The sequence below is a fragment of the Anthonomus grandis genome, chromosome 11, assembly GCF_022605725.1.
Source record: "Anthonomus grandis grandis chromosome 11, icAntGran1.3, whole genome shotgun sequence".
NCBI lineage: Eukaryota > Metazoa > Arthropoda > Insecta > Coleoptera > Curculionidae > Anthonomus > Anthonomus grandis.
Window position 1 is genome coordinate 14864375 of NC_065556.1, and position 25148 is coordinate 14889522.

The window sequence follows — 25148 nt, forward strand, 5'->3', positions numbered from 1 at the left end:
TTACCATCATCCTGCTGGCGAAAAGGGGAAATAAAAAACTGGCTTACCGAAAAAGAAATACCTTTTGGAGATGACGCGGTAAAAGCAGAGAGCTTCTGACAATAGTTACAGAAAATAAATCAAAATATAAAAGACACGTTGACGGCAAAATGGCAAAACAACACAATATAACTGTACTTCGTTTGCCACCTTACCATTGTGAATTAAATCCTAGACTTAATTTGGGCTCAAGTAAAAGGATTTGTGGCTAGAAATAATAAAACCTTTAAATTGAAAGATGTGAGAGAACTTCTAAAAGCAGCAGTGGATAACGTTACCCAAGAAAACTGGAGCAATGCTGTGAATCATGCTATAAAAGAAGAAGAAAAGATGTGGACTCTCGATAATCTTCTAGAAGAAACTGTCGAACCCTTAGTTATAACAGTGAGAATGTCTGATTCGGATGAAAGCGATGAGAGTAATGAAATGTGTGATTTATAAATTAATTTTTTTATTGTATATTTCGTAAATATTTTTATTGTAATATATGTAAATATGGTTAATAAATTAAAAGATCCTTATATTTATGTACCTTTCTTATAAATGACAAGATATGTTTGGAGAGTTGCATTTTTTATCGGTTGGTATTAAAAAAATTAAATTTTACAACAATTTTTTAAACATTTAAAAAACAATCAAATTGCGGTATTAATCAAATTTTTATATTTCATTTTATTTGCCATAGTTTTATAATGAGGCTTTTCCGCTTTTAAGAAATGTTTCTTGTTAATTTAATAAATATAGGTTATACCTACCAACCATACTTTTTCTAAAAATCTTTATCTAATAGATAATAGATAAAATCCAACATTATTTATACATTTTTCATAACAGATAATTATTTAACTTAAAAATTAAAATCAATATCCATAGTCGGGACGACACTGGCAACCCGTTTGTCATAAAAATGAACTCGAAACCATTGTTCCGAATTTTACGCCCTATTGTATTTGAGACCATACAGGACTTATCCACTTAAAATTGGTAAAAACAGCCTGGTTTATCATTTTGTTACATGTAGAAAAATGGAAAACTCACCCTATATTTATGCTAGTTCTGCATAAATAATGAGGCACTGTGCTCTCACCAAAAAGGAAATAGAGTATAATAAAATAATTTCTTATTGTCGTATCCTTACTTGGTACATCGCTAATTCTAAAGAGTTTGCAAACTTTTCTGAAATTGCAAAAAAATTTAAAGCAAACTTCAGAAGAATACTTAACGCAGTCAAGCTTAACCACTAAAGGAATTTTTCAATTCATCTGATTGTGGTTCAATGTGTGGCTACGTTGAACACTTTGACCAACTTAAGGGTATTTTTCCGCTATTTCAGAAAAGTTTACCCCACTGTATTATCCATACAAGCAGATTAATGATAAAAAATATAAATCTGTACATTCTGAAGCGAAACATATATTTTAAAATTAAACCAAATTGAGGAATGGACTAATTAAATTGCGTTTTACGCGTCCGTATTTAAAAGTTGTATTTACGTACCTATAAAAGCCCACAAGCCACTATTAAAATTTTGAAAATACCACACACCTTCACAAAATTATTTGTTTTTAAATTTTCTAGAAAGCTACCAGTATTATAGAACTTAATAGGCACAAAATAGCCGATTCCTTCATACAAAAGGTCATAAAACTTATTTAGGGAAATATTTATATCAGAAGTGTTGTTTATAAAGGACCAGTCGATAGATGCAAGGAAATTATTTAACGATACAAAATCACCATTTTTGAAATCATAAAACTTTACTGTATATTTTACATATATGGTACTAAAAAGAAACATTCATACGGAGTCTGTCGAGAGCCAGTCACCGGCAATAAAAATCATTCGCCAATCCAGGAGACCCATTGATATTAGAAAAACAAAGATAAGGAAATGTGCCTTCCGGATTAGGTAGCTGAAACATTTCTAGTTAAAAACGGGTTCTGTTCAATTTACTATGCTCTTAAAAATTTACAATCAACGGCCTGTTTAAAAAAAAAACGAACCATTTTAATCTTTTTAAAAGAAAACCGTTGGATTCACTATAAACAACCCCTATTTGTAAGTAAAGTGTTTGATTATGTCAACATTGTTTTTGTTGCCGACTTTAGAATACCATCAAAATGAAAACAATCCTTAATTTGTTTAACAAGAGAAATAAAAATACAAGTACATAATTAAACGTACCTCCTTCTATCCCTCATAGCGCCTTCCTTGGCGTCCTTAAGAGCGGTCTCAAGGGCCCTGACCCTTTCCATGGTAACGCGCAGCCTCTTCTCCAGTTTGGGCAGTTCGCAACGCAAATCAGCGTTATCTCGCACCAGCTGCTTGTGAACTTTCGTTAGCTGATCCAGGTTGTTCTCCAGGAAGGAGATCTTCTGTTTTTGGGCCAGGAAACCGCCGTCTTCCTCGTTGTCCTCGTTAGAAATGTTTTTCCTCATACGAGCCTAGAAAGAAAAACCGATTTTGTTAAAACCATATAAATACAAACACACCATTGGGTATCAATGCAATATTAACACACAGCCTTTCCAGAAAAATTTTCTTTTTACATTAAAGAATATCGATAGTCTACGTTTATAAAAATGATGAAATTAATTAATATAAACGTGCTTATAATAATAAAGACATCTATCAGTATCCTTTCAGATTAAGATGAGCAATGAAATTTCTCTGGCAGCCAAAGAAGCTAATCTACAGCCCTAATTTTAACAAAATTAACAATTGCGGCGCTACTTCCATGACGGATGATTCGACAATTTTTCATCGGACCTCAAATCATCGAATGAACATGTGATATAAACCTTAATCACAAACAATACCGCCTCTAGAAATTCATCGACATTTTACTATCAAAATGCCCGCGGCCTACACACCAAAGTTCTGGAAGTTTCTCTGGCTGTGAAAGCGGCAGACTACGATTGTATAGCTTTTACTGTGACCTGGCTTAATGATCAAATCTCAAGCTCTGAACTATTTGATACCGACAAATACATGCTGTTTAGAAGGGATAGAAACTATGAAACCCTCAATTGTGAACGAGGTGGTGGCGTCCTTCTAGCAGTTATTTCTTGGTACTCGACCAAGGTTGTAGAGAGTAGTTGTACAAATGTCTCCGAGGATCTTTGGGTGCACTGTTCGAGTCATGGTGGTAATTTACTAATTGGTGTCGTCTACTTTTCACCACAGTCTGGTTTTGATGCCTATGAGATCTTCTGTGCGACTGCCGAAAAAGTTCGGCGAAACAATCGAAATGCCAATATCATAATATTTGGAGACTTCAATTTACCCAATATACCATGAGAAATTGACAATGAAAATATGGTTCCGAAGAACTTTAACTCTGCAGAGGATGAGCTGCTCTTAAATACAACTTTATATTTGGAAATGATTCAGGTCAACTTTATCGAGAACCATATAGGTAAACTTTTGGATCTGATCTTTACAGACACGCCCCACAACATCAAGGTATCTCTTGTCGATCAACCATTGTGTAGGCTTGATTGCTATCATCCAGCTTTGGAAATTCAGGTTATCATGGGAAATATTCCCACATGTAAAAATAGAGCTAAGACCAAAATCCCTTTATTTGAGCGTGCAAATTATCAGGAAGTTACTGAATATTTTGCTTCAGTCGATTGGGATCAAGTGTTTCATCGTAATACTGTAGATGAAATGGTGGATGAGTTTTATAAGCATATAACATTTGTTGTTGATAAGTTTGTGCCCAACAAGACGATTGAGCACGAAAAGTTTTCATTATGGTACAGTCAAGAACTGAAAAACAAAATTGCTTATAAGAACAAGCTTCATATAAAATATAAAAAGTCAGGTCTACAAGGGGACTACGATAATTATTCTGCGGTTAGATTAGAGACAAAGTACCTCATGGATTTGTGTTACTTTCTTTTTGTCACTAATACAGAACAAATGATACCAGATAATATGAAGTATTTTTGGTCCTATGTCAACAATCTGCGTAAAGATAAAAGAATATCACAATCTATGGAATACAACGGGATGTGTATGGATACTCCCGAGGAAGTATCTGAGGCTTTTGCTGACCATTTTGAATCCTGCTATTCAGATTTTTCTAACAAATGCATTACATCTGTTCCAGAAAATCTGGTGTCTGTTCTTTCACATCATATTTTTACCAATGAAGAAATACTGAACAAACTTAACTCATTGGATGCCAATAAAGGATCAGGACCTGATGGAATCTCACCAGTGTTTATCAAAAACTGTTCATCTGTGTTGGTTGAGCCTCTTCGGTTAATTTAGAGGTCATTTGATACATCTTCATTTCTTACATATTGGAAGCTGTCAGTTCAAATTCGAGTGACTTCTGGAGTGCCTCAGGGATCACATCTTGGGCCAATTTTGTTCCTTTTATATATAAATGAAGCTGTAGCTGTTTTTAAACACTGTGAATGTCTTTTATATGCTGACGATCTAAAATTTTTTCGAACTATTGACTGTGATGAAGACTGTTCTTTAGTGCAACTAGATTTAAATAATTTTAATCAATGGTGGGTAGAACATTTTTTGAACCTAATGTTAAAAAATGTAAAGTTATGTCCTTTTACCGGAAAAAGTTCCTTATAGTTTTTCATATACATTAGACGAATGTCTGCTGGAAAGTGTAGACACTTTTAATGATTTAGGCGTTATTTTTGACCATCAATTGACTTTTAATGCTCATGTTCAGAATGCTAGGTTTTATTAGGAGACATTGTGATCAAATCAGTGATATTAGAACCATAAAATGTTTATACAATAGTTTAGTTCGTAGTGTTTTAGAATACAACTGTATTGTCTGGTCACCATTTTAACACATACATATTAATCGTATAGAGAGAGTTCAAAATAAGTTTTACAAATTTTTACTTTATAAACATAGGTTCCCTTACGAAACTATTTGTTATAAAACTATGTTATGAAACTAACATTAAATGTCAGCTAGTTGTGCTGCAAACTTTGGAAATCAGAAGATATAATGCCAGAATCTATTTTTTGTTTAAATTACTTAACGGTAAAATAGATAGTTCTTATCTTTTAAATAGGATATTATTAAAAGTCCCAAATAGGGTTACATGTCAAAGGATCCTTTTCTATGATCGATCTCACCGTACCAATTATGGATTTAGAGGGGTAACAGACCAACTAATAAAATTGTATAATACGCACTATAGTTCGTATGATCTATTTACGGGAGAGTCTTGTAATAGTTGTTGGAAGCAATATGAAAAAGTCAAGTATACTTAAGTATATTTCTAGAGTATAGTATCTGATGAGGAATTTTAAATCCCTGAATGTTATGGATTAAAACGCAAGCAACAATTTTATGAGAATATTGTGAAATTATCTTAGGTTGAAGAATTTAATGGTATTCTTGACTTTTTGCTTCGCAAATGCGTTTGTGCCCTGTCTAAGCCATTTATCGCCTTACTTAATTTGTCTTAAATTCGAATATCCCACCTACATTGTAATAACAGTGAGTTTAAAATCAGGGGAGCTTTGCCGAAGTGAGTAATTTTGTCATGGGTTTGCAGGTTGATGTTGTTGACAGGCTTATAGAAAGCATTTGACAGAGTTAACCATTTCCTACTGCTCACCAAGCTCCAATCTTTGGTTTTGGTAAAATTTATTTGTTGATCGAGAGACTATTTACTTGGCCGACCTCAAATTAATTTTGACTATGAAATACGAATGTCAGTGTAATTTTTTCAGGATGGGTTTAGCCTAGTGTGAATGGTGCTTCTTACAGTAAGAGTTCATCTGTCTTAACGGAAATTAAGGTTTTAGAAATACTGTTCGTATGTTCGTTCTGTATGCTGATCTTTTTGCTCTTCAATATAAATAAACAACCTTCTATCTTGCTTAAAAACTTGTAAGTCGCATCAATATGCAGATGATACTCAGCTATATAATTCCTTCTATCCGTCTGATCTAGCATTGGCGAAAGCGGCTATTGAAGAAGATGTAAGATGTTTACTTTACTTCTTAAAATGTCATAATTTGCACATTAATCTATCTAAATCAAAACTTATGATTTTTGGCAAGAATAATGAGTAAATTGAATGAGTATTTAATATTATATTTTTAATAATATTACACAGACACTGGTTTGCAAAAATCCGAGTTTACTTTTGGATATAAACTTACGATTTAAAACCCACATAAACTATTGTTTACAAAGGGCATATTTCGCATTAATTTCTCATAGCCAAATCTCCAAAATTAATATTTTACATAAACTCTTTACTGTTATAACAATTTCCTTTTTAATTTTAAATTTTCTATTATATCCCTTGGGGGTGTACTCTTGGCACAAACTATTTTAATATGTATATTCTATTTTAATTACTGATTTATATTTATTATTTGTTCAACTACAATTAGAGGCCTATTAGTAATATTTATCTATATAACTAGATTACCATCAAACGAAAAATGTATTCTACCTAAATTTTACAGCAGCTAATCTTTATTTTTTACTAAATATTGTACTGACAGATAATTTTTATTCTTATATTGTTTCGGCATCAATTAGACATTTTAGACAATTAAATCAACTAATTGATTTAACCTTAAATAAATATTTTAATTACCCCTATATACAGGGTGTTTCAGAACTATGGGATCAAACTTCTGGGGGTTGTTCAGTGCAACAGTAGAATCCATTTGAGTATAGGAACCCATGTCCAAAAATGCATCACTACGCCACTACGGCCCTAAGACGCGTTAAAATTTATAAAAAAAACATCTATTACCTAAATAGGATCTGCTGCATTTATTTTTACCTTTTGTACATGATACCATAACAACAATTGTTTAAAATCAACGCTTATCAATGTCAATTCTCAATGTCATGTTTAAAAATTTTATAGCTTACAATTTTTAAACATTTATTGCTAATGGCAAACTTTACCAATCAAGAATTGGCGGATATGGATTTGGCATACGGAGCAACAAACTGCAATGCACGAGCAGCATCGCGGTTGTATCATGAACGTTATCCCGAACGACAGCATCTTGGATACAAAAAGTTTATTGCGGTTCATCGGCGGCTCCCTGAGACAGGCATGTTTAAGACCAAGATGCATGATACTGGTGTTGCTCGAACCGTAAGAACGGTCGAATTTGAAGAAGAGGTGCTTCAGCGAGTTGCCGATGAACCATCAAATAGCACACGTGACGTCGCTAAGAATATGAATACGAGTAACGCTTCTGTTTGGCGGGTTAGTACCCGATGAAGTTGTTGCTCGTGTAGTCACGAGCAACAACTTCATCCTTACCACTTCCAGAAAGTTCAAGGTATGACTGCAGCCGATTATCATCCTAGAGTTCAATTTTGTCGATGTCTTCTGAATAACATCATTACACAACCAAATTTTTTACGATATGTTTTGTGGACCGATGAAGCCTCTTTCACCAGAGACGGTATTTTTAATAGTAGGAATAGCCAGGTTTGGTACGAAGAAAATCCTTGCAATTTTTCCAAGAAAACATCAGAATCGTTGGTCTTTCAACGTATGGGCAGGCATTGTTGATGATTATTTAATTGGGCCATACCTTCTACCGGAACGGTTAACAGGACCTATTTATCTGCGTTTCTTGGAGGAAGTTCTCCCAGAACTCCTTGAAAATGTTCCACTAAACGTTAGACAGCAAATGTGGTTTCAGCATGATGGAGCGCCCGCTCACTTCGCTGTACAAGTACGCGAGTATTTGGCTCAGCGGTTTGGGCACCGTTAGGTTGCCAGAGGTGGAGCAGTTTCTTGACCTCCTAGGTCACCCGATTTAACGTCGCTCGATTTTTTCTTGTGGGGACATGTAAAGTCTTTAGTCTACGAAACTCCAGTAGAATGAGAGTTAGACTTAATTGGACAAATAACAGCATTTGAAATCATTCAAAACGAGGATCAAATTTTTAGTGTAGTCCGCCGAAATCATGTGCGGCGTTTAAATCGATGTATTGAGGTTGGAGGAAGACATTTCGAACAGTTGTGATGGTATCTTATACAAAAGGTAAAAATAAATGCATCAGATCCTATTTAGGTAATTAATATTTTTTCTAAATTTAAACGCGTCTTAGGGCCGTAGTGGCGTAGTGACACATTTTCGGAAATGGGTTCCTATACTCAAATGGATTGAACTGTTGCACTGAACAACCCCTAGAAGTTTTATCTCATAGTTCTGAAACACCCTGTACAAATAATAATTTTCCTAATATTTTATTTATTAACTACCTTAATTGCTTAGTAAAAATTATTGATAAAAATTTGTGAACACTGCGACAGAAATAAATGATAAATACAATTCAAAAAAAAGCTAATATTCACATTATATTCTCATAGCCAAAAAAAGAATTAAAAATAAAACCAATTGATTCTTTAGTTTCAAGTCTTGCCTGAGGTGTATCTGCGGCATATAAAAGTTTGAGTCAGTTTATTATAAATTCAATTAGGCTTAACATGGCTCAGAAACGCAAGCTTCATTCTTTGGTACTATTTCACAAGATATAATCACAAATGCCCTTCATTTTTAATTATGTATGAAATATATTTTGTATAAAACGGTAATTTATAATTTTCATTCTATATACCATTCCCTTTCTTTTCACAGAAGCTAAACTTTGATCTTTTTTAAATTGTTGTTTGCAAATTTTCTTTATGGCATTTTTTTTAGCCAGTTTCTTGGTTTATATCTGTAAATTTGCAAAATAAAGACATTATTGTTTTTATTATTATTTTTCTTATTATCTGGATGTAGTCATGACTTTTCTCATGCTCTACCCGCAAAGTACTGTATTGTTTCTTAGTGAGTTGCGGTTTGGAGTTTACTATAGCTCAGTGTGGGGTTCATTTTGTAGATATTATATTGATAACATTGAAAAGGTCCAAAATAATGTATAATCTCGACTTATGTGTTCTTTTAGTAGTTTTATGAAGCCTCTTAAAAACATCTCTTCTACAACATTAAAATTGGTCATGTATTTTCCAGTTTTATTATATAATTATTTGGCTTTTTTTGCTCCTTATTATGTTAAAGAATCAATATTGTAGTTTTTATATTTCAATTATTTGAGTCAATTTTCTTTATCTGCCTTATTCACCATTAAAAATAATTAACATTTCCGTAGCTACTTAAGAATTTTGATAGTGCAATTTACTTGTCCCTCGACAACAATTAATAGTATTGTTTACTGAAGAGCTTGTAATAAGCTGCGATCTACTTCTTACCTCTCAAGGACTAGAAAAGGTACTTTTCTCTAATATGAAAAATTTAAAGAAAAAAATTTTTCCTCTACTGTTTTTTGATAATCTACACCTACTTCAATTGATTAACAACTGTTAAGCAGTGACTTATTTTAAAATAATTTGTTAACTTAAGAAAAATGAGCCATTTACCTGAAGATCCTGGACGAACAGCTTCCTAAGATTATGCAGGGTCTGCAACTCCTTGGCAACGGTATCTTCCAATCCCTTAAGATCTTTACGGGCCTGCTCGCGTCTGTCATTAGTCGCACTAAGAAGAAGAGAGGGGGTCGGTGAGTTGATGTTGTCTTGTTTTGCCACTCCCACGCGACAATGGGCGTGGCAGCCACACCACACGGCAGAGAAATAAAAGTTTGGTTAGGATCAGGTGGATTGTGTCTAGATGTAGGCCACACACACACTCAAAATAGATTTTTAAGAAAATAATTGTGGGTGGCCTACTCTTTTTGTTGACTGTGCCGAACCAAAAATATTACTGATACTAATCGCACGAGGTTTTCGCTACACTTAGACTAATACTGGGTTTATTATACTATTGTTTTTGATATTACATTTTTAAGGCATTTTTTATAATTAATTATTAACGATTTTTTTTTCTAATATCACATTAACGCTTTGTTTATTATTTATTGTTATTGCACAATATTGTTTTCTTATGAAACAGAAGCACCCTATGTGTTTAAATAATGTATTTTGTGGTGACAAAACAATTACACGTAGCTGCCTCAAAAATATGCTTATCTACATTTTTTTTGGTATTTTTACACCTATTTTTGGTTATTTACATATTTTTTACAATGTATTTTACACAACACAAGAAAAATACGATTTAAAAAAATCAGCCGATAAGAATTGATTAAAATTATTTTGTACATGTTTTAGGCAAGAACTGATAAAAAAGATGGGATGTGCCTCGGCTTTTTAATTATAACCTAAATTCCCTTTTTGACAAATTGTTATCCTCGTTATTTGTCTCTAATCAGTTTAAAACATAAAAACTAATTTAAATCTTTAAAATAATGATTTTTACGTGACATTTCTATGTTTATGGTTCCTACTAGCTCGTTTCATATTGATATTTACAAATTCATACCTGCTTGCCTTTGAGCCGATTTACTTACTACTGCGATTTTTTTAAATCGTCCTTTCTCTAAATTACTTGCACTTATTACCTAAATATTTATACAAATATATCCCAAAATCTACAGATATGGCAGTAAAACCACGAACCGATTTGCTCGTTAAAAATCTAAAAAGTACGGCAAAATCGGTTCCATTAGAAAATTATAAAAATAAAACTTACAACAACCAAACGACGCTGCTCGTGTGATGTGACAACGCGGCAAAAATAAAACTTAAAACGTACAGGTGGGTTAAAAATAAAGAAACATAAATAAAAATGGAGTCAATATTATAACCTAATCATACTAATATAATTCATAAATAAATCACAGGGTAAAAGCTTTTGGGTAACTTTTTGGTTTTTCTTTGGTTTATTAGATACTGTAGAGCCAAAAAAGAGAGATTTAGCGCTTACTACTACTTATTTTTGCAATATCAAAACATAAACCCTTTAAATCAAAAAGCTTAGTGATATTGGTAAAAAAAATGGAAGAATTCAAGTAAATTTCTTTTAAACTATAAAAAGAAATCTGAATCATATTGTTTTTATGCAATCAAATAAGTTAAAGCTTTGGGGACCTACATTTAAATTTTAAATAAAATACTTAAAAATGCACTTCAGTTACCATAATACTGGTAAGCAAAAATGTAATAAATAAGATTGCCTTTCAGACATTACCCCCTTAGTTGGAACAATGTTTAGGCTTGCTGCCTATTTTTAAATAAATACTTATAAAATGCATTTAAGTACCATAATACTGAAAATATGCAATTAACAATATCCATTTAAAATTAACAATAAAATAAATAAAAATTTGCAGACAATTATTGTCCAATTTTAATAAAAAATGAGCTACTCATTTCAACGAATGACAAATGATACTGAGGACACTTATGCGTAACCAGCAACAAAGTAAGAGAAACGATAAGGTGCAAATGAAAGTGATGAATATGAAAGATGGATAATGTGCTTAAAGTTTTACTGCTTTTAGCCAATTTTGTTGCGATATTTTGCGAGTTTTTGTCCCCTTTTGAGGGTAGCTTTTTACTGGGGGAAAGTTCCAAATTTCGCAAGTTTTTCTCGACTTTTGACGAGTAAACTTCGTCTTTATAGGGCAGGAAATCCTCCCATACGGGGGAGTTTGATCTTAGATAAGATTTTTTATACGGGGACCGTTTGGGGCTGTTTTCGAGGGAGGGCTCTAGAATTTGCTCGAGTTTCGACTTGATTTTATTATCGTTCGATACTAACATTAATTCCTGTAGTTTGTGGGATTTCTCCGACTCTTCTGTCTTGAGCTTCTCGTAGTCGGCTTGCAATTGTTGTTGGGCCAATGAGAGTTTTTGGTTAGAACTGAAAATAAAAATAAATTAAATTTTATTTACAATCGTAATAAGTGATGGTTTTATATTAAAAAAAATATAATGTAATGTATACAGCGAATTTTGGCAAAAGAGATACCTACTGCTCAGTAATTAACTAGTAACTGCTAGTCAATTCAAGCATAACCCATGAACATTTCATTTATATAATTTTTGTCACAGTAAATTACAAAAAATGAAGTTCATTATCTTCTACAATATATACGCAAATTCTATTTCCAATATTAATCCAGATATACAGGTTGATTCAAAACTAAGCGTAAAAATATAGAATCACAGCTATACCAATATATTTCTTCATATTACCAACAAAGTCTATATATTTCAACAGATCGGATCACTCCATCGTTCTCCTCGAAAAGGCAGCATTTTTTGAATGGGGTCATAAATCATATTTGCGTGCATGTATCGATAGGATACAAGACGCGTTCACGCTGATCTCATCGAAAATCTATTTGCGGGGAGTTATAGAAAGGTAATATTATTTTAAGATTATTTACGCTAATATAAATTTTGGTAAATTAATACTGGAAAATGTTAAATTAATTACCTACATAACGTATATAAGATAAAATACAGTTGATATTTTAATATGCAACATAGGGTTTCACTTATTAAATATTTTTATCAAAATCAACAACACATATGTGCGTACCTGCTGGAAATGCAGAAACAGAAATATCAATAAAAAGGCAATTGGATTTAAAACCTATGATGGAAAAATCTTAAATGGAAAAAATATATTATAACATGAAATAAACAAATATGTATTTACATTTTAATACGATTTTTGCAAAAAGTCTTTGCAAAAATCAATTCAAATAGAACATGTATGCTTAAATATACATTTACTTAATAAATATCCATATATACAGTGTGGTGACTTTAACTGGAATAAATTCAGTTAAAACTAATCAAAATTTATCTCGCAAAATTCCCGAGACCCGTCGATTTTTGTTTTTTTTTCACATTTCAAGATAGTTTTTGTATTTTTTCACCTACAGGGGGGGTCCAAATTAACCCCAACTTTTTTTTTCAAATGGAAAGCCACTTTTTTAAACTCTCATTGAAAAGAGCCCTTTTTCTTGATTAAATTGCCCTATTTACTTTTGTAATTATCTAAAGGAGAAATACGAAAAAAAAATAAAAACCATTAAATTATTAAAAGTCTCGAAATATTTTGTGTTGGTAAATTTTTGGCGTGTTTGTTTATTTTATGGGTATCGAGACATTTCCTGACATTGCTGTAGTGTCAGTGTTAAAGTGAGAGTTTAAAAAAAGTGGCTTTCCATTTGAAAAAAAAAATTGGGGTTAATTTGGACCCCCCCTGTAGGTGAAAAAATACAAAAACTAATGAAAAATGAAATGTGAAAAAAAATAAACAAAAATCGACGGGTCTCAGGAATTTTGCGAGATAAATTTTGATTAGTTTTAACTGAATTTATTCCAGTTAAAGTCACCACACTGTATATACTAATGAATTGCCTTCTTCTAAAAGTATATTTAGGTAATCTTTACTTTGAATATTAAATATAAAATCGCAATAGTATTTTTTGTTGCTGGATTTAAAAGTGAGCTTTTTAATTCTGGTGTTATGGCATGCAAAATTTCATTGGCATTCTCAAATCAGTTGGGACCTTCCTTTACATCGCAATACCTCAATGCAAATAATTTTTTAAATGCGCTGCCAAACTGAATGGAAGTGGGGTTTCTGGCATTTCCACAGGCATTCCTAATTTGTCCAAAATAATTTTTGATGAAATCTTGCTTTAGGTTTTTTTGATTAATAAGACTGTATATTTTTGAGCACCCATAATTTTAAGCCACAAATAAATCTTAAAGTTTTCTTTGGTCACATTCTTTTCTCTTTATTTGTTTTTTTTTGTCATATATTCTTATTACAACTTATAATGTTAAAAACAATTTAACCACTTCATCTAAAAATTTACTTGTTTTTCAGTCCCCATAAATGCTTTTGTACGATTTCGAAGTGCTTGAGTTTAAAATATCAAATAATATTGTCATATATAAAGTTCGCTGTTGTCTTGGCGTCAATTGTCATTTTCTTCTGTTTAAAAACAATATACTTATGCATAGCAACCGAAACAGGGTTACTAAATAATTGAAAAGTTTCCTGACGCTAACCGAAATTGTTTTGCCTTATCGAGCTTATACATTGTTTCAATGTAACATTTTTAATACTTCGGTCATCTTTCACTAAATTTATAAATTTTTTTTTTTAATCCGACTGTTTCGGCATATAACATGTCCATCATCAGGGATAACAAATTAAGGGATCTCGTACACATCTTACAGATCTAGTGCCTCAGACAAGGTTAAAACGACCAAAAATGAATAAAAAAGTGGCATATTAAGATACGTGATAATGGGACTAAACATGGATTTACAAAAACTTTAAAATTACATCATTATAATACGATAATTGTTTTGTAAACAAGAACTGAGAACAAAAGAACCCAACACGTGTTGCGGTTTAGTTATTAGTGAAGCTCTGGTACCAATGTTATAAATGCATTGTTTAGGAGTTTATCATGTACAATACCGAGCAAAAGTAAAGAAACTTTTTTTTTAATTTTTAAATTTATTTTATTAAAGTTAACTAAAATTTTTTTTATCCTATAATACTACACCAAAGTAGATAATAAAAATAAAACATAAACAATATAATTCTACTTATTATAAAGCCATATGTAAATTAATTTAAAAAAAAATATATAATAACAACAAATTAATATGCATATCCCTTATTTTTAATAACTGCAAGGCATCTCCTTTTCATAGATCCAATCAGATTCCCTAAGGTCTCCTTGGGTACAGAATGCCATGCAGCATCAACTGCTTCAAACAACTCGTCTCAATTTTTAAATTTTTGGGGATGTTCCTTAAGAATTTTTTTGTCTACTAAATCCCATAGAGAATCTATGGGATTAAGGTCAGGACTCTGAGCTGGCCACTTAACAACAGTTATTTTTTTGTCCTCAAAATTTTTTTTTATAATTTTAGCTGTATGCTTCGGATCATTGTCGTGTTGAAACCTCCATTGCAATGGCATGTTTTCCTCTGCATATGGCAACATATTATCAGTTAATATTTCTAAATATTTAAACCGATCCATAATTCCATCAATTTTGACAATGGGGCCCATTTCCATACCAGAGAAACAACCCCTCACCCTTGTACATTTCCCCCTCCATGCTTAATAGTGCCCAAAGTATACTTTGGATCAACTCTTTATTTTTAGGACGCCTGACCCATAAAATACCATCAGAAGAAAATAAATTAAACTTACTTTCATCTGAAAATAATACTGTATTCCATCTTGCTTCTGACCAGTTTAAATGGTCATGTGCAAATTGAAGTCGGTCGATTCTTCTTCGAAATGAAGGGTTTCTTAGATGGTTTTCTTGCCGGCAAGCCACTGTCCCTTAAACGTCTTCGAAATGTATGGACACTAAGATTTACATCGTCTAGTTGAGATTTTATATCCACTGCTGTGTTAAATGGATTTTTAAGAGCTAAGGATTTAATCTTCTCGTCAACTCTAGGCGTCGTTTTTCTAGGCCTACCAGTTTTAGGTGGACTTATTAATGAGTTCCTAATGCGGTGTAACTTTATGGTTTTGGAAACGACTGAGCGGTTTAATCCTAACTGCTTAGCAATGATTGCTTGCTTAACACCCGATTGATACTTTGATATTATTAACTATTTTATACATAACGCCAAAGTAATACCTCGAGGCATATTTACAGGTTATTCTTTATTAATTAACAAAATATTATTGTGTATTGCTTTCAATAAGCAAACATAAACTAAGAACTTTAAAAATGTTTCTCTACTTTTGCTCCTCATAAAATAAAGATAAGCAAATAGATTGTTTTTGTTGCAAGAATTTATAAATACCAAATATGTTTTCGCATTCCTTTGAACCTAAAGAAATAATGTGAGTATTTATTTATTGGCAATAGTCGATTACTCTGGCTTTATATTTATTAAATAAAATGTTTCTCCACTTTTGCTCGGTACTGTATATTAGCTTTCGAAATATGTATTTTACTTATTTAATAATAATTGTAATATCTTGTATGTAACTAATTGCTTAAATAAATGATGTTTTCAAAAAAAATAAACGTATGGTATCCGTTGCATGAATGCCATATGAAATATTCCCTTAAGTAGAGTCAAAGATTTTTAAAATATTTTATGTTTTGCGTTAGTAGTGGTAATCATGACTTAAAGTTCGATTTGTTTAATGTATAGAAGTACAACACGTGCACTTCATTAAATGTAAAAAAATACGGGATTGTCCGTAAGTTGGGAGTTCTACCGTACCGAGTATCCCGACAAACTTATCATTTTGCCAGTAAACTTCATTTTTTATAATTCAATAATATTCAAATAAATATTCTCAAACAGACGTTTTCAAACATTTTCTGTATTTATCGTCTCCAGAGCACATATTTGATCATGCAAGGACAAATATCAGGTATCAAGATCCTATTTAAGTAAACGCTGATTATCTATATTGGAGGACTTGTTATGCTACGGCTATTAAGCACTATGTTTTCCAAAAGCAAATATTTTATTGGCTTGTTTCTGCTTTGGTTAGTGTGAAATCTTAATTTAATAGTTTTACAGGTATTTGATTGCATTTATAATTACGCACTTCGTATTTTTTGCCTACTGTTAATATTTTTATTAGTATTACATCAGTGCTATTGTTGGCATGAGTATTAAGTAATTTGTATTAATTTTATGTAATTAGATCTTAGTGTATTGGAAATAAAACACTAAAATGTTGCTTAAATTGGCAGCAGTTTAAACTAGTTCAGTAAAAATTTAATATTCAACAAGCCTTGAAACAATTTCAGAAATAGGAGACAACTATTAACCCAAGAAAAAAATATTTAAATAAACTCAATAACTTAATAGCAAGAATAAGCAAATAACATATCTATGCAAATTTACTTACTCTTTGATGTCATTAATAAGCTGTTGCTTCTCTGCGATTTCATCTCTTAAAGCGGATACTTGCTGTTGATGCGCGACGCGCAATTGGTCCATTTGCTGTTCCAAAGCCATGCGCAAGTCCGCTGCTTCCTTCTTTTCGCTTTCAGAGGCCGACGAAACCTGATGTTAACAAAAAAAACGTTGAAAGTGGATGTCGGAAGTATTGGAATTTATTTATTTTCTAATTTAAAAGCCATTTTGTTCATATTTAATTTCTTTTTTTTTCTATACCGGATATCAAAAGTATTCGTCTCAGATTTTAGATTTATTAAAAATAAAGAAAAATACAGAGTTCATTTTAAATACGTGCAGTACTTTAAGTCACAACTGAGTTGTCGAAATTGATTTAAAAAAAGATATTAATCTATTGCAATGCATCCTGTAACAACACTACGCAGTTACATTACATTTACCAGATAATAGACTATCATATATTTTACTACAACATACAATAGTCGAAAGTCTAATGGATTTTATCACCGTATTAACATTATTCCTACAAACATACAAAAATTGCCATTTAAAAGTAATAGATTTTTAATATTATGTACAACATTTGACGCGTTCGGAGGAATAACGGTCTATGTAACAAATTCTCAAAAATCGAGTTTTGGTTTGAATAATGGTCTATGAATTATGTAGATTCCACTAAATATTATGGTTTGTTGATATACTAATAGATGGGGCGAGTATGCCTGTTGGAACAACGGTCTATGTGACATCAACTTCAAGTGCGGATAACCACTGTACAGAACCAAATCATTCTCGTACAGTGCAAATAGTTATCGTTTGTTTACGTTATAGCGTGTGTAGTTTGATTACATTATGGACGAAAACGAGATAGAAAAATCCAATTCTGTTCGATTTTCACCTACTGATATTCGTAGACTCAATAAATCAAAAAGAAATATCAGGCAGATAAATATAGAAACTTGGAAGGATGTGCCTAGAAAAAACTGCAGAGATTCGGGTCTCGTATACACGACAAGAAAGACAAAAATTTTAGTTTCTGGATGTAAATAAAAATAAATAATAGTTTAAAAGAACACGCTTTTATTGCTAATCGAACTAAAAAGTAGAAAATAATTTTTAACTACAAAGAGTTTTTATTACAGTCGTAGAAGGTCGGACAATCAGTCATAATTGGTAAAAAACTCTCTCAAAGATAATGTGGTGGATGCTTTGGAGTGTCCACCTCAAAGTCTCGACCTAAATCCTATCGAGAACCTCTGGGACCGAGTAAAACGGGATCTTCAAGGTAGAAACCCATCAAACGTAGAAGAATTTTGGGTGAATGTAAAGGAAGTTTGGTCGTATACTTTAATTGCCAAGCCTTAAGAATGTCATCCAGATTGCAAGCAGTGATTAAAAATAAAGGTTATCCCACAAAGTATTAAGAATTTTGGTTATGTTTATACATTTTCTATATTTTGAGTTTTTTTTAGTAGTGTGCTATTTATATGCCCTGGTGTTTAAAAATATGTTTCTATTAGTTTGTTATACTTATTTAAGGTCCTTAATTTTTTGTTAAAAAATCTATTATTAGAAACTGGATAGTAAAAAATATAATTTTCAAAAATTTCTTGTTTTGTTTAAGAAAAAAATAAAATAATAAAAATGTTCTATTTATATGACCGCGGCTGTATCTAAGTTCAGTGTTTTTCTTTCAAAATAAACATCTATTCGAATTCAAATACCAGAACAATGGACTTTAAAAGTATTGGTCATAGACTCACAATGACTAAACCACCTTTGTATATTGTGTGTTAAATTGTTTAATACCCTACCAGACCACATATAAAGCATTAACTCGATCAAAAAATTTAAAGCCTAGATAAAAAGTTATTAGTAAAGAAATAAACCATATTATTTAAGAGAACTTTATCCAACTTTGTAGATTGGTCAATGCATATGCTATGTTTAATTTGTAGTGTTTTTGTCTTTCATACCTTTTTATTTGTTTTGACGTCATATTATTTCATATGCGTAAATGTATGTTGATTCGAAATAAAGCAATTTATTATTATTGTTATGTTTTCTAAGATTTTTGAAAATTGAGAAGAACCCAAACGAGTGTACCAAAAAGCATTTCCTAATTATTTGCAAGAGTTAGTGTTAATTTGAGGGAAAGAGATTAGTTCTAAAAAGTAAATAGAAAGCGTTGCCATAAAATGCTTCTTTCACACGCAGTGAAAGAATAAGTGCAAATTCGAAATAAGAAAGATCTTACTTTAACCGCACCGTAGCAAATGAAGACAAATTTCTGACTTTTTGAGAGCACAATCAACCATTTACAGAATTTTGCCTAAAATGTTACTTTAGCCATATCATCTTGAATGGTTTCAGGCATTAGAAGAGCGAGAGTTTCAGTTACATTTTTCTTATTAGCTTTAAAAACTATTTTTTTAGTAAAATAGTTGGAAAAAAATTGACCGGCTTTTTTTACCATAATGATGTATGAGGGTATAAGATTTTGTATAAATCAAACCGTTGGATAGGGCATGGAGGCTCTGTAAGATCCCACGTTTCTAGACCTATAGCCTCTAGACTTTAATTTATAAGGACATTTAAATCAATTTATTGGGATTCTAATGAATAAATAGTGGATACACGACTTAATCTAAAGAAGAAAAAATCACAACATTTTGGAACATGTCTATTATAAATTATTACAAAGAATAATGGTTTACAGGAAAGCTAACGGTAAAAATTTAAAGCATTTGCTAATAGATGATTCAGTTAATAATGTCGATTTTGTTTGGCGTTGCAGCTATATTAAGAGTTGAATACTAGTGACATATACTATGGTAAAGGGTAAACAGATGCGATTTAAAGCCACTCTGTTTTGGTTTGTCCATGTTCAAAAACATTGTTCTTTTTTGCATCGAAAATACCGAATTTTATATCAGAAAAAGATATTTTTCGGGGAAGCCTTATTACATTCCTTCATTTAAATGAAACGGCTGCTGAGATGGCCCAGGACAGCCAAAAAAAATTGAAGATGCAGATCTGCTGGCATTATTGGATAAAGACACAACTCAAACATTGAAGTAGTTAGCAGAAGTATTAAATATTGTCCAACCGACTATTTCCGGGTCCTTATTAATTAAACGAGAGAGACATTGAAAGGCAAAAAACCATTTGCAAAATTTTGCTCGCCAGATAAAAAAGAAAAGATTTTTTTGCATCGACGTTTGACAGGTGATGAAAAGTGGATTTATTTTGATAATGCAAAGCTCAGGGGATTATGGGTAGATCCAGTTCAGCCATCAATATCACAACCTGTATGCAATATGAAACACACTGAAAAAAGGTTATGCTTTGTATTTGGTGGGATAGTAAGGGTGCTGTTTATCATGAATTGTTAACCCCTAGTGAAACAATTAGTTTTGAATATCAGTTGATTAAATTGAATCGAGCATTGAAGGAAAAACGTCCAGAGTACGCCCGAATACACGACAAAGCTATATTTCAACCTGACAATGCTCACAATGCAAAATGTGTTAAAAAATATTTGAAAACATCAAATGGGACGTCCTTCTCCTCCCGCCGTATTCTCCAGACTTGACTCCTTCTGACTATCACTTATTTCGATAAATGTACGGACTTTCAGAACAACATTTTCAATCTTTCGAATGGGTGAAAATTTGAATTGATGGATGGTTGGATTCAAAAATGAACACTTCTTTTAGCAAAGAATCCATTCCTTGGAAGAAAGAAGGGAGCAGGTTATCTTTAATGATGGCCAATACTTACCTGTTATAATTTAACTTTTTATTATAGGGACACGTTAGTTTAAATCGACTTAGACTAGGAATACCGTTTCTGTTAATAAAAAATACCAAATTTTAAGAATTATGTGCAAAAATCGTATAAAAACAAAACGGTAAGTCATTTAAACCCTTCGGTATGCGACTTTGGGGTACTTCTTGTTTTACTTTCATGCAAGAGTTACGCTGATTTAAGGTTTACACTAACTTTTAAATAAACCAGCGTAATAATAATAATAATAATAGTTCCGTTCTACCAATATCATATTAAAAATAAATCCAAACTTACTTGTTCAGCAGCCTTAAGCTTGGCGCACTCTTCCCTAAGAGCATCTACACACTCTTCAAGTGATCTCTTCTTATTTTCGGCCTCCCTCATTGACTCCTGCAAACTCTTCATTCTGGCTTCATGTTGAGAGATTAACAACCTAAAGAAATATATGAAATAACAAAAGCTTTACCCACAGCAACAACTGTTTTTAATTACCGGCACTCCTGAAGTTCTTTTTCGTACTCGGTAACTTTCTTATTACTGTCTTGTTCTTTATTTTCAATGTCTTGCAAGCGCTGCGTGAGGTTCGTCACCTCGCTCTTCATCCTGGAAATGTAGAGCCTGGCAACCGTAAATTCCTCCTCCAGTTTTGCCGCATCGTTGGAAATCTTCAGTTCTGAACCTTCGCTTCCCAAAGTCGAACCTAAAATAGAATAAAATATTTAAAAATTCCTCAAGCAATTTTATGGAACCATACCGATTTCGCCAAGTTCCTTCAGCAAATTGCTCAGCATCTCTGCAATTCTCTTTCTCTGATGACTGCTCATATCTCTAAGTTGCTGCAATTCCGTGGTGGCACTGTTCAAGTTGGTTTGTTTTTGTAACAATTCCTCAGACAAAGACTCCATTTCTTTGTTTTTGGCGTCAACCTCTTGTGATTTTTGGTCGTAATTTACAGCCAATTCCTCCAAAGCTTGCAATACCTAAGATTATAATTAATAAAGGTTAAAAAAAAATTAATTAAGTTATTAAGAGTCGTTACTTCTTTCACTTCTTCCTTGGCGCTCTCGTTCTCCTGTTGGATCCTATTCATCTCGCTTTGCAGAGCTTCAAAATCTCTACGGGTACTGGCAATTAATTCATCCTGTTCGACAATTTGTTCTTTTAGTTTTTCCACATACTGGCTCTGTTGGTTGATTTCTTCGTCTTTTTCGTCCAGTTGCTGGTAAAGTCTTTCTCTGTTAAAAAAAAAAACTTATTAAAGATTGATAAATTTAAGATAGAAAAGCAGGCTTGCCTTTCTAACTCCAACTTTTGCCTTTCTTCCAGGCCGAGAGTAGAGCCAATCATCAAAGCTGGAGTGGCTGGCATGGGACCGGCTGGCGCTTCTACCACACTCTCTTCCGTGGCTACATTAATGATATTATTAAAATAATGATTTGATATAATAAATAAAATCAACCGTAAACAAGACGTCATTACACCTAGGCCAAATTTCAATAAGACAACGCATTATTAACACATTTTCAAGAAGTAATCAAAATGGAAATTTTTTAAGTTATTGTTGTATAACAATTATTGGTTTTAAAGTTTTAACGGATATTTTAATAACTGCTATCATATCACACCAACAGGAAATTGGACTAAAGTAAATTTTAAAAAAATGCATTTATCCACAAGTAAACAGTTCATATTTTCGGACAGGAAAAATAAGAGTAGGCATATTACTATAAGTGTATCTCTTTAGAGGAATATTATTAGAGTTTTAAATTATTGTCAGTTCGACGTAAGTGATCTACAGGGAGTCCAAGATAAGGATGAACTGCATGGGGTTCTCGGAAACGGTAGGAGATACGAGATCGGTTAAATTAGAGAAAAGTTGCGCAATTCGATCCTTAATTAAATACAGTTTCAACCATTTCAAAATTCCGAATACTTCCGGAGATATCCAGAACAAACGAAATTTAGCAAAATGGTTTTTATTTCTCACCAGCTCTATTTTAATACATTTTATACGACAAAACCGAAAGCACTTCTTCATTTCCATTTTTTATGCTTTACAATTTGATGTATAAATGGCTTAAATCCGACGTTTCGTCTCTTTCGTCTTAGCGATTACTCATATTAAAAAAGAGTATTAACTAACTAACTAAAACATTTGGACATTTGCTCTCAGCTTTTACTATAATATAACAAAAATTTAATGCTAATAACGGCCCTACTTAGTATAAGTAAGTTACCTCTTATTAATATTAATACAGAATTGGCCAGTATGCACGAGTAGACGCTGGAAAAACAATTTCCACTCATTGCGACGAGATAAACAAATTATAACAAACATTTCTCTTGATATTTGTTGTGTTCAGTACTTTTAGATCATCAATTTAATAGTGTTTTCTCAGTTAATTTGTTATTATTATCTGTTGATTTATATTTAAGTATATTTTCCAAGTGTAGTTTATAATTTAGCCTTTTAAGTATCGAGTTTGTCAAGGTCTCAGACCCGGAGATGATACTCGATGGCTGACATTTTGTGAATGGTACACCAGAAAGAGTCAAGAAGACGTTAATTTTCCCTTCAAGGTAATATGGCCAGATAAAAGTATAGTTACAAATAATGGAATTTTTAACTTATTTATTGGTCACAAGACAACCCACGAGAAAAAAAAGAATCCATGCACCATCGATTTGATTTTAATATTTGGCTAGGCATTTTGGGTACAAACAGGTTATGGTTATTTATTTATTACGGTTCACTGACATCTAATTGTTACCTAAATTTTTCTTCAAAATGATTTAAAAGAGCGTCTAGACAATCTTCCATAATTCCATAGAAGCACGAGAATACTTAAATCAACAATTTCATAGTAGGTCCATTGCGAAGTACGGTGATGTGTAGTTGAGTCCACTTTTGGAGTTTTTTATGTGGGGATATCTAAAAAATTATGTCTATGGGCGAAATTTTGAGAGTGAAGCGGAACTTCAAGTATTAGTGATCGGAGCTATAAATAGCATGATATGCTTATAAACGTACCAAACTAAACTGTTAGACGAGCTTATCTATGCATGGAAAATAGTGAACAAATAATTTAGTATATGTTATAAATGTTTTTTTTGTAATTTAATTTGTTTAAGTTGTAATTTAATTAACTAAAAAGTAACGAATTGCAACTACAACTTGCTAGTTGAATTGCGCAATTTTCGCTAATTTAAGCGACCTCTTCTACCGTTTCCGAGATCCCCGTGTAGTTCATCCTTGTCTTGGACACCCTGTATATTATAATGATTCCACTTACTCAATATCACTTTTCAAAAATGATTGGTCTCCAATGAAAACATAAATATTCCAAATTTTAAGTTCAATATTAGAAAAATTTCTTTGCTTGGTTCTAAGTTTATGGTATTGTAGCCAATTATAAATTGATAAAAATATATTTCTTTAGATGGACAGAAATGATCTTAGCAAACCTTTCAACAAAGTAAAACATTCCATTCTTGTCTCTTGTCTGTATAAATTCTGCTGTATCTCTGGAGCTGTGTTATCCAGGTATGATTCTTTCTTAACCAATCGTGAACGACATGTTAAAATAGGGAGTTATCTAACTTTGGTATCAAATCCTTTTTTGGTCACTTCAGAAGTTTTCCAGGGTTTACACCTTCGGCTGCTTTTTGGTTTATTTATCAATGATCTTGGTGGTCTCTTGAAGTTTGTTTTTCTGCTGTTTGCTGATGATCTAAAGATTTATAGACAGATTGTATCTCCAAATGATATTGTTGCTCTGCAGAAAGACATATTTTTGGACGAATTTCATGCTGGTGTCAACTAAATGACATGGTGCTTAATGTCAGCAAGTGCTGCTGCATAAGATTTAGCAGACAAAGAGACCTTCGAACTTTAAGTATTGAATCAAGAATGTCATCTTAAAAGATGTTGAATTAACAAAAGACTTCACTTTGATTTCATTATTTCTAAAGCTTACAATAGCCTTCTCGGCTTTGTGAAGAGATCATGTGATCAAGGGACTTTGCGGATGTTTCTGCTTTAAAATCTTTATATATTTATTTGATTAGGTGCATCATATTAGCCGCTTTGAGACTGTTGAGCATAAATTTGTTCAGTTCTTCAGAAGTAAGCTTTTAAAATTGGGTAAAGTTTTAAGCACCTATCAAACAGTTTCAAATCTTTCCCTGAACACTACCAAGCAAAAGAGAATGTGTATGGCGTGTTTTTTTGCTTTAACATCCCTATTTTAAGGAGTTCTTAATGTTTAGAGCAAACAAGGAATCATTTTATTCTGAACATCATTACTTTCTGAATAACAACTCACTTATTTATTAATTTTCAATAGAATTTCAGCTAATAATTATGCGGTGGATCTTGATTTCTTTTACAATAATGTGAATAAATTTAAAAAATCTGCTCGTACTGCAGCCTTAGGTTCGGTTTAATCATGGCTATCTTACGAATTACATTGTATTACTGAAAATGTTTTTGTAAACGATGATAATATAATGCAACGAAATAATTATGAT

At 32.1% G+C, this 25148-nt stretch overlaps 1 protein-coding gene across 1 annotated transcript in view; it reads right to left on the bottom strand.

Moving 5' to 3' along the window:
- Positions 1-25148, bottom strand: part of LOC126741901 (kinesin heavy chain) — an 84450-nt gene that overhangs the window by 19125 nt on the left and 40177 nt on the right. Inside the window, exons 7-15 of the mRNA XM_050448363.1 lie at positions 21913-22024; positions 21658-21853; positions 21373-21598; positions 21111-21318; positions 20913-21051; positions 16816-16973; positions 11695-11796; positions 9453-9570; positions 2224-2483 (exon numbers count right to left, since the gene is read on the bottom strand). Of these exons, the coding sequence (XP_050304320.1) occupies positions 2224-2483; positions 9453-9570; positions 11695-11796; positions 16816-16973; positions 20913-21051; positions 21111-21318; positions 21373-21598; positions 21658-21853; positions 21913-22024 (1519 nt within the window). The remainder of the gene's footprint in view (positions 1-2223; positions 2484-9452; positions 9571-11694; positions 11797-16815; positions 16974-20912; positions 21052-21110; positions 21319-21372; positions 21599-21657; positions 21854-21912; positions 22025-25148) is intronic.